Consider the following 16,135-nt stretch of genomic DNA (forward strand, 5'->3'; position numbering starts at 1 on the left):
TTATAGTTACATGTAGTCATTTTGTATTTACGTTATGTAGGAACATCTTTACGTTCTGTCATTTTGTCTTTACGTTCTGTCATTTTGTCTTTACGTTCTGTAATGTTGTCTGTACGTTCTGTCGTTTTATGATTTCGTTTATGTCAACATATATTTACGTTATGTGGATTTATCTTTACGTGCAGTGGTTTTCTTATAAAGTGAGGTCGTTTCATCTTTACGTTATGTCGATCTCTAAATTCTTTACGTGCATTTCCTTTTCTTTACGTGCAGTGATTTCTTCTTTACGTGATGTGGACAAAAAATTCATGATGACGTGTGACTCTGGAACTTTTGATCGCGTAAACTTCAAATCATTTCGTAAAAGGCAAAATAGGCATCACAAATGCTGAAGGAAGTACATTTGGGTAGTCTATCCAGTCACCCTAGAGTGTTTATTCTACAGTAAAAATAGCTTATTTGTTATTTACGTTCAATATTTTCACGATACACCTGGGGCTCTGTTGACGACTTGTGTCGATTTACGTAGTCGGAATATATTTTTAATTAAAAAAAAACATGGGAATTTCGACTCCCGCGAAAATTTGCATAAATTCGACTCTACAAGTTATTGCGTGACTAAATTTAATTTTCTACATTAATAAACCACCTAAACTAATTTTCAAGAAAGAATTTTCAAAAAATGTTAAAAAATATTACCCCTACCCCTAGAAAACTGGTCTCAGTATCAAACATAATTCTCATTCACAGCATACCGACACGGTGAAACTCATATTTTAGGCGTAATTTACTCAACATATCTGATAAACTCAGTTGTTTGAATTTCTTTATAGGATTACATTTACTATAAAATCAAGAAAATGTGAATTTACAGAATTTCTTCATCACCCGTTATTATCTTTCTTCAGAATATCGTAATTTAAACAAGTGTTTGTGTGATACGGTGCATGTATATAGTGCCTAAGCTTTCAAATGAGCCCAAGTAATTCATTATTTAACTTTTCCAAGTCAAATAAGGTGAGAAATTACCACCCCTACATATGAAAAAAATACCTCAACATGAACCAAAATGTTAGTTTTAAGTTTATTAACGGTGTACAATAGGCATGCTGGGTGCTATTGTTTTCATCATTGATATACAAGCTTTGTAATGTGCCCAAGATATGTCAAGTACTTGAAAAGTTCAAGTACTTATATATCTTGGGCTCATCACAAAGCTACTACACTATATAGCTGTATTTTAATATACAAAAGCTCTTTTCAATTACGGTATTTGAAAAAAATACGCTTATTAACGGTGAAATGGAAGAAAAAATGAAATTAGGGAATTTTCCATCTTTATGAAAAAAACACAATATTGTCGCCTACCTCCTGAAATAAGCAATTATGTTGGATGCATCGATAATGAAAGCAATCGCCCACAACATGCCCAGTGTACGCCGTTTATATGTTAAAAATTAACATTTTGTTCATGTTGAGGTATTTTTTTCATGGGTAGGGGTGGTAATTTTTGCACCAACTTTACTTGGAAAAGTTCAAATATTAATTACCTGGCCGATCTGAAAGCTTAGACACTATACGAATCTACTGTATCACACAAAAGCTTGTTTAAACTACGATTTTCTGAAAAAAAGATAATAACGGGTGATATAAAAGAAATTCTGAAATTCTGTAAATTCCACTTTGTACGATGTTATAGTAATTGTAACCCTATAAAAAATCACAAGCCTGAATTGTTCAGATATTTTGTGTAAATAATTATCTTTTAAATTATGAATGCCTAAAATATGAGTTTCACAGTGGTCGGTATGCTGTGAATGAGAATTATGTTTGATACTGAAACCAGTTTTCTAGGGGTAGGGGTAATATTTTCAACATTGTTTTAATTCTTTCATGAAAATTAGTTTTGGTGGTTTATTAATGTAGAAAATTAAATTTAGTCACGCAATAACTTGTAGAGTCGAATTTATGCAAATTTTCGCGGGAGTCGAAATTCCCATGTTTCTTGGAATTAAAAAAAATATATTCTGACTGCGAAAATCGCCACAAGTCATCAACAGAGCCCCAGGTGTATCAATTGTGATAATATTGAACGTAAATAACAAATAAGCTATTTTTTTACTATAGAAGAAATACTCTAGGGTGACTGGATAGACTACCCAAGTGTATTTCGTTCAGCATTTTTCTAATCGGCGTTGTGACGTATATTTTGCCTTTTACGGACTGATTTGAAGTTAACACGATCGAAAAGTTCCGGGGTCACACGTCATCATGAATTTTTTTTCCACATCACGTAAAGAAGAAACCACATCACGTAAAGAAGGAACCACTGCACGTAAAGAAAAGGAAATGCACATAAAATAGAGATCGACATAACGTAAAGATGAAACGACCTCACGGTATAAGAAAACCGCTGCACGTAAAGATAAATCCACATAACGTAAATATATGTTGACATAACGTAATCATAAAACGACAGAACAAAAAGACAAAATTACAGAACGTAAAGACGAAATGGCAGAACGTGAAGACAAAAGATGTTCCTACATAATGTAAATACAAAATGACAACACGTAATTATAAAACCACAGCAAGCAATATAAAATTGACTACACATAAACAAATGCGTATCTCATCAAACAGTTTAGGCGTTCCATAATAAAATGAGTCTTACCTATCCAGACATTGGCATCTAAAACTTTAATAAAAAAACATTTGGTAATTTAACCGCAAACTCAAGATAGCCATGTAATTAAAACTTTTAATAGAGAACCGTAGTGAATTCTATGACATAGCCTATCTGACTAGTATCAGTTGTTATTTTATTGCAGATGTTCGGTGGGTAGTCAATCCAGTAAGACGTCGAATCTAATTGAAGATATAAAAAATATACTTAAAAGTTAAATAACGACACGAAGACAACTAAACATTCCCCTTGATGTAAGGTCTAAAGTGTATACAGTGTATAAGTAATATATACTCAAGAGGATGAGAGGCAGTTTATTAATTCCTGTAAATCGCTGCCACCTCGAGTTGAAGCCTAGGGTGTACAATTTTTTTCCAAGCGGTAACAAACTTTCTATTACCCTCTAAGTTATCTGCCATTTAGTTTATAATAATAAATGTTACTGATTGTCATTCTTTTTTTTAAATTAAACCAGAAAACCAGTTTAGCGTGTTTGTCTTTTAATTTTTTTCTTCGTTAATATTGTTTTTTTTTTTTTGTCTTTCATCTATTTAAAAAGTAATCAAGTGAATCAAGATTCTAGCGGAAACCAAAAGAAGGTAATCAAATGGCAAAGACCCTGTTGAATAAACTGTAAAAGTCGTCAGTCAATGTTCACATCCCTTATTCATGTTTTTGTGACCTTTATTCAATGTACCAGCGATACCAGTTTTCCTACTCACAAACAGAAATGTCATTGTTTTGTATATAGTAATATAATCCGACTTTTACAGTATATCTTTAAAAGACAGAATTAACAATGACTAAAAAAAAAACAAAGCAAACAAACTTAAGCAAAACAAAAACAAACAAAACAAAACACGTATAGAACAACAATGACACCAAATCTTATTTGAACACTTTTTTTCCACTTCCAATGTAAATAATTTTTTTTCATTTGACAATAAAATTAGAAATGTTTGATTGCTGATCCATGGTAGACTTGGCATCAAAACAACAAGAAATACGTCTTCTTAATTTATTTTATTGGTCGATGTTTTATCAATTTATGACATGAAAGTAGCGTACAACGAAAAACATTTGAGATATTTGAAATAGCAGAATTTTATCTTCGTATAAAAATATATACGTTTACAAGCAATTGGCATACATACAGAATGAGTTTTCACCGTTTTAAAAACACAAATAAAACGGAAGGGTGTATGATTAAGTTTTGACAATGCCCAGGAAGTTAATATTTGCCCACTGATGGTCAAAAGCAAAAATACTTAATGACGGAAGCTATTAAACAAAACTCGGTGCAAGATTTCGGCTGGCAATAGTCTAAGGAATCTACCTAAATATTTATACTTAATAGTAATTTTTCTAAACAGTAATCATTAGATTTTGAAGACACTGTCTGATGCTTGGTTTGAAAACATTCAAATACTTTGGCATTTATTGTGAACAAAATATTTACATGATTAAGATGCATTTACCTAATTATATATTCAACAATTAAAAACACCATTATTGTTAGATGCAGGATTACAAACCCTTTTTTTCAGCTGTATTCTCTATAAATCGAACCATTAAATCTGCATTATTTGCAGTTTCCTCCTAAATGACTTTTTTGCCAGAATATTATATGCCAAAACATTATTTACCAGAATATTATACGAACGTGCATAATTGAAAACAAACTCTCTGGAGGAGATGGATACAACATAACGATCCACGAGTTCATGATGAGGACCATAAAACTTCCGTAGTGATGACTTCAATCTTGAAGCAACATAACCCTGATCTAGAAGCCTATTTGTTAGAGTTCTGGCACCATACAATCTGCGTAGTTTTGGCAAGCTCTGGCATATCGTATGCGTTGTGATATGAACACTCCATACGAAGGTGCTGAAGGGATCTTGCCACAGATGAAAGGAAAAATGACAATTTTGAATGAAAAGTCCTCACGTTTGTCGTAAAGTTTGGTCAATAGTTTTCTTTTACCATCGATTTCTAAATATAGGTCAAGGTATGAGGCTGACTTTACAGTGTCTGTAGTATCCTTTATCTCAAGTTCCTTGGGGTAGAAGCGATGTATCAAATGCCCGAAATTCCAGCATTTTCTTCCTCTGTATATTTGGAAGATGATTTGGAATTATTTCTTACAAAGTATGAGGAATCTCTAACAAGAACTATATATTTGTATCTAGATGACCATGTTTTTGGAAATAAACAACGATATGTAATGTTTTTAAGTCGGGATTTGAACTGAATATGGGGAATAGAAGTATACGGTGTTCAAACATCATAGGTTTTAATGCTATTATATTCTGATAATAGTCCTGAACTGATTGTCTCCAAAAGATCTTTCAAATTTTTCAGGATCCACATTGAATTAATACTAGAGTAACAAGTAGTAGGGCTGTAGACCCTCTTTGACAGTTGTGAGTATAGAAGTCAAAAGTTTTGAAAGAGGTTTGGTGGTACATTTTGCAGATCCAGCAATGAAATGTTGTTTGTATGAATTCTTGCAGGAATCAAGTACATAGACGGTAAATCACAATCATCGTCCTTTGGTAGAGAGACCAGAAGAGTATAGCACAGATTTATGGAGATTGTGGTAGCAGCAGTATAGGTCATATCACTGCTATTATTTTCTACGTCTACCTCTGTTAATAAACATTGGATGTAAAACGTTTTGCAGACAAAACAAGGTTGTTTTGGGCTTTGTCTGCTGGTACGACAACATATTTGTCATGTATAGTAGACAATGTTTTTACTATACCGTGGTCTTTGAAAACTTGGCTCTCGTTGACCTACTTAAAACTTTCATTCGTTTCAAAATTAAAGACATCACGGCCTTTAACCACTCTGACAAAGAATGTCTTCTTGTTCTCGTTTTATCCATTTTCTTGCATAGTCTTCGGCGGCATCCGTAAGAACTTTAAAGTTATAATTCCAATTTATGGAGCGTGGTTCACGGTACTTGGGACCTTTAGAAAGGATATTACGTTTTCGTTTTGGAAGATGGATAAATCTCCTGTAACGACGTGACCAGAGGACCATATTTAAATGGATAGTTTTTGCAAGAACAGTCAGGTGGTTTAGCCTTGAAGTCCTCAAGCTCGAGGTTCTGCAATAGCCTTTTATAATTGAAAATGTGGGATGCAATAGGTGATATATAGGAATATGAAATAATTGGTATGGATTTGTCTTTGAAATATGGAGGAATTTTGTTCGTAACGTTTTTAAGATGGAGGATGTTAGGCAATTAATTGCACATATGCTTTTGTTGACAAACGGTAGTGAAAGAAATGGTCGTTTTTCTTCATCTTGACTTTTCACACAAACTGGTTTCAATAGTCTGTGGAAACCAAAATCCAAAATGATGGCAACAAGTCTGATGAGGTGGGGTCAGAAACAGGAGTGTCAAGACTTGTTTTGTAAAGGGAGTGTAGTAAAGTGAAAGGTATAGAATAAAGTTTTGTTCTAAAGTGATGAAGTTCAAGAGGTTTTTGTATGAAAGGAAGGAGACCATCTATGGATACATCATGCAACTTAGGTGACGTATACTGGCGATGGCCATGACTCCTTTCCCGTTTGGGAATTTTGTCAAATAAATTCATCATATTTATGCTATTGTTATATTGGCTGGAAAGGTTTCTTATACTTTTGATGTTGTCATTGCATCCGTAAGGTATTGCATTACCTGGTCTGCGTATCCAGTTCTCCTCTCTTTCTCTACGCTTTTACTAGGATGGTAAAATACATTTTGCTCCATAACTGAATAGACTATTATGTTAGTTTGTTTTGATTTGTCAAAACCCTACAGAAAACTGCTAAAAACTAAGCTAACACACATTTGGCATTTGGGGCAACAGTGTAACAACATAAAAAATACTATGATAATCTATTACATTAACTTGAGGTAGAAACTTTACTTTGAGTAGATCATTATAATGGTTTGGAATACTATTAACGATAAATACATTGTGATAAAAAGAACAAAAAAAACAATGCTTGTTGCTACTAAAATAATCAAAATCTAATTACATTGAAATACCAAGCTGACACATACACTACAAAAATGATCAATGTTCTTGCAATTATTTAGTAAAACGAAATTTTTAAAAATGATTGACATAAAAAGTTTGAGAAGGTGTAAATATAGAGACATAAGTAATAGAAACAGTAAAAATATAAGACCTTAAAACATGATGTCAAACATAATTCTCAGTTTGATGAACTTAAAAATTACGAAAACGACCTATAGTGATTTCTATAAGTACTTTGATCTCACTAATTAAGCGTTGATTAAGACTTGAGATTGAAATCACTTAACACAAATAGCTGAACAGGATTACTCACTACCTGTTCTAAAAGTACTTTTGCCTGTGTAATTTGTGTTAGCATGCGCTTTGCAAGACCATGAACTTATTCAGCAGAAATATACCATTATGGTGGTGAACCATTTGTGGTTATTGCACAAAGAAGGTTTTTCCTAATCATAAATATAAATAATATATTCATATATAAAATGTAAAGTAGTAAATTAAAAAAATGAATTGAGGTACTATAATGACTTAACTTTAATAAGCAATAAGCAAATAATCTTTTGTTATTCCGTGAGATTCATTTGAGTTGAGGTGTCTGGCAATCTACCGAGCATTAGTAGCTTCGGCTACAATTTTCCCAGTCGTACACAGCCAAATGTCACATATTATAATCATATTAATATGAACCATGATAATCATATGGTAATCATATAAAAATCATATGATATCTAACATATGATAGTCAAATGATAATCATATGATTATCATATGTTAATTTTGGATTGAAAACATATGACAATCATATGTTGTTTAAAAACGTGATTATCATCTGATAATCGTGCGATTATCATATGTCAATTGAATCATATGATAATCATATGGTGGTCGATTAATATGATAATCATATGGTGCAAACCATATGATTTCGTGTGTGGCACATTTGCCTGTATATATTAGTAAAATTCAAAAGGAACACAATTTGAATAAAATCATATTACCGAACTACCGTGTAAAATAGTGATTTTTTTTTGAAATCCCAGTATTGACATCATATAATATCTGCCTGCTTTACAAAAATACACATTACATTGAAGCATTGGTCTGCATGGATATACAGTTTAAATGCAGTGTTCAGTTATCAAATATATGCGTTATTTCTATCAAATATCTCACCTGAAGTTTTTTTCAACCTGAACCTTTATGCTAATGTAACTCTGTGGTATCATTTTTATGTCCTAACGATATTGCTTAATGCCTAATATCGCAATTTAAACTTATGTTCGTATATTTGTATCCATTGAGAAAAACAATACTTTTTTTATCTTAACACTAGAAAGAAAGCAGTTAAGTCATCAAGACTGAACTTTCATTATAATGATTTGTTTTGAACTACCTCCTCGTTTGTATTCCTCTTCTTTTGCATGGCATCTACTTCCATTCTTAATTGTTCATTTTCTAATAGAAGGTTTTTATTTTGAAGCTTAAGCTCTATCAACTTGTTTGCGCATCAATTTTTCTGCTCAATTTCCCTTTTGCCAGTATCATGCAGCATATCATGGTTTATCACTGTTTTTCTGTAGAGGAAAATAACACTTTTGTTTTCTATAAGTCATAGTGAACGTATAACAGACTATTTGCGAATTCTTAAAAGACATAAATGTTATTATATGGTGAAATGATTTATCGTCTTTTACTGTTTGACAATGGTTTGTCGCTATGAAATTAAAAACTTGAGCTTAAATGGCACAAACAATAAGCAATTCTCTACATGTGATACAGAAGTCCTCATCCATTTTAAATCAAATTATTCATTGCATTGATGTTTTCCAAAGATAATAGAGCTTTGTATAATGGTTAATTTTTACAGACAATGAAACGGGATTTAAATTTTCCCAAGGAATAATTTTCAAAAGAAGCATTCCCAACTCTCAGTTGTCAAGGTTTTCGAAGCCAGCTGAGATTTCTAGCTTATTACCGATTTTGGGCTTTTGGGGTGTAGCTTAGCACTTGATTTAGAATATATTCATCTGGTATAAAAATTCAATGTTGATTATAACTGTAAATGATTTTAAACACAGCTAGTTATAGAAATTGATTTGCCGAAGAGTCGCAAGTGGTAGAAATATCGACATATCTGTACTCAGGCATTAATATGTTTTATTTATTAAATACCCTTCATCATATTTTATTTGCACGCGCATAAAATTTAAGATTCATGAGAGATTTTATTCTATGAGCTATAACCTTATATGTGACAGGGAGATGTATGGTACTTATTATCATAATTTCGTTTCGAGATCAAATATTCATATGTTGTACTTTGTTTCCACACATTGCCCTTATAAATTTAAAATAAGTGAACCAAAATAAGTACAAATTCAACATACATAAAAAATGATAAAGTTTAATTTGTTATTCGGATAATACAAAATATACAAAATATGAAAATATTATAAAACAAAATTATAAAAATACATAAACAAACATGCAATCCTTATTAGTACGTCTGTTTGTTTTTAATTTAATGGAAACCTCTTATTCAGTCTATATACGACTGCTTCAACCGTGGTTTGAGCATATTAAACTAAACGCCCATTAGTATATTAGTATTAAGTTTTTCGTGAATCTAAAAGTGTTGCACTTGATCGTTTCAAAAACAAAGGTGAAATGAAAGTTAGATATATGCTGTTTTCGTTATTATTTAGATGTAGTAAAAATAATTGTGTCCGAACACAAGTCCGAGTTGCTCATTTACTTTTGTTACTCTATATGTATTATTTTGGTAACTTTGTTTTCTTTGTTGTGTGTGTCTGTTTTTCCATGTTTGCCCCTAAATTCCATTCGTTTGATTTCCTCTATAATATTGGTTCCCTTGATTACTCTTTAAAAAGATAGAACATCTTGACATGTATATTTTACTTCAAGAGATTTATCTTTTTGTTTTTGGGTGTTTTCATCATTTGATCATTTCTCAAATGACAACAGTTTAAAGAATGTCAGAAAGCCAAGGTTATCAATGAAAAAATACATAATTATGACTACAGATGTCAGGTAAATCATTTTAATAATATTTTGAATTTTTTTTTTTTTTTTTTTTTTTGTTTGTTTGTTTGTTTTGTTTTTGTTTGTTTGTTTATTTGTTCTTTTTTTGTTTCCCTTTGTTTTTGGAATCCGGTTGAAGTTAACCATTATTTACGTGTAACAAGAAAGCAGATTTTTCAACTTAGAATTATTCATGTAACTGAAAAGCTATGTACAGAAATTGTTTCCCCTGAAATCTAAGCAGCATGTAAGTGAGTGATTCTTTTCTACGTTGTAATACTATATCTTTACACAAAATATTAGTTGTTGATGTTTTAAATTAAGCGATATAAGTTTTAAGTATCGATCTTCAACATATCAGTTCAATTTACCTCACTAATATTTTAAGTGTTGAACTATGAACTTTGGTGAATCAGGTATGACTTAACCAATATATCTCTTTATATGTTCTAAATTGTGCAATAAAACCAGTGACGGGCAGTTTACTGTGTATGCACTTATATTCATGTGTACCAATTTTCGTGGTTAAGGGGAAAAGCACAAGCTCGTGGGCTCTTGAATTTGTGTTTATGAGGATTATGTCATATAATTAAAGTAAGCAATCCTTTTCGTCGGGAATCATATTTCGTGGTTTACGTTAACCATGTGGATACATTCTGTGTACATTGTGTTTTTTATGTAAATACATGTAATAGTAGTTTCTGTAAACTTTAAAGATCGAGTAATAAGTTTAAGTTTGTTAAAAATATTTGTATATGACAATTATCGTTAAAATCAACTCAACATTTGTTTTGAGATTGAACATATGAGTTGGTGACACATTCATATATATGAGCCGTAGTTTTATGTCAATTATCGACACCTTTTTTACATTGTAGCCGTATTTAGTATGTTATTCATATTTATAAAATATATTTAACCGGTTGTGATTTTTTTTTAAGAAATCGAAATCCTTCCAATAAGAAATGCTAATAGAATTGTGTATTATAATAGTACTTTATTTTCTACGACAAAAGGGTAATAGGTATTTGGAAATATATATACATTCATAAAATTATTTTATTTTCAATAATAATAAACCCCATGTTGCATAAATTTATAAATTTTATACACATAAAATTATGTTAAATTCTTCTGGGTTTTCATTTAAATTTTATGTGAAGTTGGTGAATGAACATGCGTAAACAAATCTACAGTTATCATATGCTTTGTAGAACGTTTGAACCGACGACTATATTTACGATAATTTATTTAATATCAAAACATCGAATTGTTTTCAGGCTTCTGATAGAGGAAAACCCGATATTCCAAGCTGGCAAATCGGTGAAACCCTCGGGCTAGGGTATGTGCCTGGAAGCATGGCCACACATACGATGTCGACCTTGATTGCAAGTTCAACGCGTTAATCAGTCGGCCAACCTGCCCATTGTTGATGTTGTTCTATTTTCATATTTAAATACATTTTTCTTCTCTAGATATTTAATGCGATCAAAACCTAGTTATTTTTTTTTCCTTACAGGATCATTTGATCATTTAAAAAAGTTTTCAGATGATATATTTTCATCGTAACAAACTGAACATAAAATCGTATATTTACCTTTCACTAACAATCTCTACTTTAGGGTCCGAAGTAGCATTCCAATAAGTCACTTCCCCAGTATCTCCACATCTCTGTTAGAATATTTTGGAATGACCAAGTCAATCGTGAATCAGATAATAGTAATAGTAAGAATCATACATGGAGTAACTTTTTTTTTCTATTTATGACGAGCGGATACTATACAATCACCATATTTAATATGAAAGCTTTTACAATATATTTTTATTGTTCGAAAAATCAATTAAAAATGATAATTAAATTGAATTCGGAAGTTGAACCAAAGCACTGAAAAATTGATGAAACGATATTTTTAGTTACAAGTATGTTAAAATGATTTATTCAGTGTTTTTCAAACATATGTAGCAAACTTACTTTCATTTCCATTTTTTTACTTTTGTTGCACTTAGGTTCCTCTAACAACACACCTATAATATTTATGCACACGTTGTAAAACCATCATGTATCATTTTAAATTAATTATTTTAAATTTAACCAACTAAAATACCGATTGGGCATCTGAAATCTTTATGAGGATATGTAAATGAAATAGTAAACGAGAAAAAGGAATTGATATTCGGAGAATCGGGAAGTGTCAATAAAACCCGCCAATCTGTAACATATCATTAAGAATATTTATATTTGATGGCATCGCACTGTATTATTAGATCTAATTTAGGAACAGAAAAATCGACACGATGTCATATGGAATATCAAAAATTATACACTTATAAACCCCCGAAGCTTTTCCTCTAGGTTTTTAAATAAAAAAAAACAAATGTATATGCGTCTCTATCACATAAATACCAACCCTTTTTGTGTGCCTTCTTCTTGTAACAGCAGAAACATGTAGCTGTACAAATTGCAAGTAGTACGAATCCTGCGATACAGGACACCAAAATCACTGAAATTATCAAATGATTTAATGTTCATAATTCAAAAAGTGAATGATGAGTTGCTGATATTACTATCACACGTAACGCATTTTCTGATCGGATAAAAAAGTTGTCCATCGTATAACAGACAAAATTTGTTATGTGCTTGCAACGCCATCGGCCTTATTTGCTAGTTCATTCGTTGAATTTTGATATTAATCTAAATTCTAAGGAATGAATCTTATTTATGTTTTAGCTTTTTAAAACTAACCTCAATGCTCAGGACGCGCAGTTTCAAATAACCTGCAGGATATTTAGAATGCACCATGGAGTTATTTCTTCATATTTAGAAAAAAAAATAAAAGTCATTCCTTAAATATTTTAAAATTGTTTATTCCCATACTATTACATCTGTATTTTACAATGTTATTCTTTTTACATCAGGACACTTGATCATCAAACATCACGACAACCAAAAATACACTGTACATGTAATACGGACTTGTAATACAAGGTTTGCTAAGTATTATACATTTAGAATAAACCTTAACACAGAGTATTGAACAATAACAATTATTACAATGTATAATAAAACTGTGATCAAAATGTTAATGAGGAAAAAATCGAATTATTTGTTATATGTTCTTTAAATATGCATTGGCAGGTGCATTCTTTATAATGAAAACGAAAATAAAGAAGGTTTTATAAAGCTGGAGAGAAAATAGCACATTACGAATAATTACTACGGTTATACCAACGGTTATACTGGCACATACATTGAATGGGAAAAAAATGGAGAGATTGATTGATTGATTGATTGATTGATTGTTGCAGTTTAACGCCTGAGCAGCATTTTTTCAGTTATATTCATGCGATGAACATGAAATGGATAAGAAAATGCACATGAAATAATGATGATGATCAAATGAAAAAAAGGGAGCCGACACAAGGATAATAGGGTCATCAAATTTTGATTGTCACTAGAAAAGGGGAGGGATGGGTAGGGTCGGGCAATTTAAACTCCTGTGGCGGAGCGCAAAGGTTCCTACTTCTATCGAATACTACAGCAGGGTTCTTTAACGTGCGTGGAACGTGACATCTTTCCCAACACGGTGCACCACTATGGTTGTGACTGATTTTGCAATATTGCAAAGTGATTTTCTAATATTACAAATTCAATTTGTAATATTACAAAATGTGTGATATTTTATAATATTACTAAATCAGGATTTTACCAAGCTAACCTCCATAAAGTGAAATATTCAATAAAAAAACGACAAACGGCAAAGCAAAGTAGCCAATCCATAAAAAAACAATGAATTAGCTATAGCTGAAAGTCAAGAAAATACACGGAAACTGAAAAACTTTAATTTAAACAAATTGAAAACAATAAAATATGGATACCAACACAAATAACAGAATAGCATATTTTTGTGATCAAACAAAAATAACCAGTAATACAGTGGCATCTTAAGAGACATGAAATGATACCCCACTACCTATAATGCAATAAAAATGAATACTTTTTTTACCGAAAGCACTTAACTATGTATTGGATTTCCAAATCTCATAAGAATTAATACCAGCGGAGGTATAAAACAGTATCTTCATCTTGCTTTACAAAGGAAATATAAATTCACTTTACAAAGATTTTGTCCGTAGTGAAAGATGGACAACCAGCTGGTTGTAATATCACCTACTCTCGTAGTGGCAATACTCGTATGTGGATACTTAAAAATTCTAAAGTTTTACTTCAACACCTAAAATCCCGCAGTTTTTCGGAAATAAATTATGTGCAGAATTTGACCTCTCAATGCGATTAATTAGGAGAACATTCCCTTGAAAATGTGCAACTTCGAAATTTTCAAAATTAACTGAAGTCATGTGGCTTAATTTATTCAGCAAAGCAGGCCGCGGGGAAACATGAACATAAACAAATCTATTATATCTAATACATGTAGAGTTTTCAACGTATAATGAACTCTTTAAAACAGCAACTTTACCTTTTTGACACATTCTGGCAATTAGTTAATTATAGATTTAGAACCGGTGTCAAGAAGAGCTAAGGGACCCGGTTGGACTTTTTTCCATCCAAAATTTCCCACAGACTACGATTACAACAAAAATAAAGCCACATCGAACAAACAATGAATATGTAAAATTTTAAAATTTTACCTTTACTTACCTGTAGTAGTATAGATATGTAAAACAGTTGAAACTGACTGGTGTAAATAGAAGGGAATACAAATGTATGATGTGTAAGTATATCAATTATTAAATATTGGAGAAAGAGTCTCTTTTTTTTAATATTTATAATTACTATATTTGGCAGACAGTAAAAAATGATATGATAATTATGTAGAAGTCTTTATAAAAAAATTCAGACAGGAGGTGATTCATGCATATCAAAAACCCACTAAATTTTATTTTTATCTCTTGTTCAGAAACAGCTTTGAACCACATAACCAGCCTTAGTTTTTGTTTATTTTGGTTTTACGCTTTATAGATAAAATCTATATAAATTGTACATGACATTAGCTTTTGATTTGGTTTGACTTCGTTGATTTCAATGAACAGTTAAAGTGTATTTTTTTGAAAAGTACAGACCTAATTACAGAAAGGAATATTGACGCATAAACTTATAGCCCATTGTAGGCAACAAATAGGCATCACTTGTACCATGGGTTTCACACCATAAAAATAATTACACTTACAAAAGGTAGTGTCAATATTTTATATGGAATGATACAAGAGATGTCAAAATGTTATGTTATGTTTTATTTTTGCTGTTTGTGAGATAAACAATAAAAAAAGACATCCCTTTGTATGCAGAGACTTCGTCCTGATGTCGGGTATCTGAACAAAATAAATAACGTAGATGATACACTACAATGTTCTCGTGTAATTGTAAACAAAAACACACTATCTAACATAATGAACATTAAAGAAATTCTTATCCCTTCAGCACCTGCGTGTGGATTTTCCATATCATAGGGTATCATACGTTAAGCAAGAGCTTGCTGCAACTATGCAAACTTTTTGTACCGCACTAGACTTCTTACAATGAGGCTTCTGGAACAGGTTATGTTGCTACAAGATTGAAGTCATCACTACAAACGTTTTATGGTCGTCATCATGAATTCGTTGATCGTTAGGATGTACCCTTCTGCACCATAAAAACTGATTTGTTCAATGTGTAAATTTTATTTTCCTATTTCGTCTACCCCGGACTTGCCTCATTATGAGCAATTTAGGGGATGTTTCCAGAAAAGCAAAGAATGCTAAATCTAACGGTGTTGCAGCTTTTATTGGAGTCCGGGTTGCTCATTTACTTTTGTTACTTTTGTATGTATTATTTTGATTATTTTTATGTTCTTTGTTGTGTGTGTCTGTTTTCAAAGTCGGTCCTTGTCCCTGGATAACATTTGTTTGATCTCTGCTAAAATCTTTCTTAGAATTCTTTTAAACAAAATTAAGAAAAAAGGCGATAATATAATATCTCATCGTATATGCAGTATATAATCCATTCACGTTGCTCTACATTGCATTTTAAAATTAATCATTTATTTTCAACAAATTTTTGCCACAAATTTCCCTTTGATAACATACAGAAAGGCTTGCCTAACAAGAAAAAAGATTATGGCATAGCTTGATCTGACTTTTGCTGTGCATGTATTGCTTTCTTTCTATTTCTAATCTGCGTAAAAGAAACGAACACTTAATTTTCATTTATAAGGCCCATCCATGAACACATTTTAAATCACTAATTGTCTCTTATCTCTCTATTAAAGAGCTCGTCAATATTTGTCTGTAGTAAGCGGGAACATTATGTATGGTGAAGTTCATATTTGTCAAAAGTACATGATAAATCTCGAATTTAAATGTTTTATCTAATTTG

At 31.4% G+C, this 16,135-nt stretch overlaps 1 protein-coding gene across 3 annotated transcripts in view; it reads right to left on the minus strand.

Moving 5' to 3' along the window:
• Positions 1-3,694: 3,694 nt before the first annotated feature.
• LOC148610530 (uncharacterized) overlaps positions 3,695-16,135 on the minus strand; it is a 35,027-nt gene continuing 22,586 nt past the window's right edge. For all 3 annotated transcript variants that reach the window (XM_088595648.1, XM_088595649.1, XM_088595650.1), the window contains 4 exons: positions 12,174-12,266; positions 11,738-11,790; positions 11,363-11,436; positions 3,695-8,297 (listed from right to left, as the gene is read on the minus strand). In XM_088595648.1, the coding sequence (XP_088451774.1) occupies positions 8,231-8,297; positions 11,363-11,436; positions 11,738-11,790; positions 12,174-12,266 (287 nt within the window). In that variant the 3' untranslated portion in view covers positions 3,695-8,230. The remainder of the gene's footprint in view (positions 8,298-11,362; positions 11,437-11,737; positions 11,791-12,173; positions 12,267-16,135) is intronic.

Source organism: Perna viridis, chromosome 8, assembly GCF_037379345.1.
Source record: "Perna viridis isolate PV_CMFRI_1.1 ecotype Kerala chromosome 8, ASM3737934v1, whole genome shotgun sequence".
NCBI classification, from domain to species: Eukaryota; Metazoa; Mollusca; class Bivalvia; order Mytilida; family Mytilidae; genus Perna; species Perna viridis.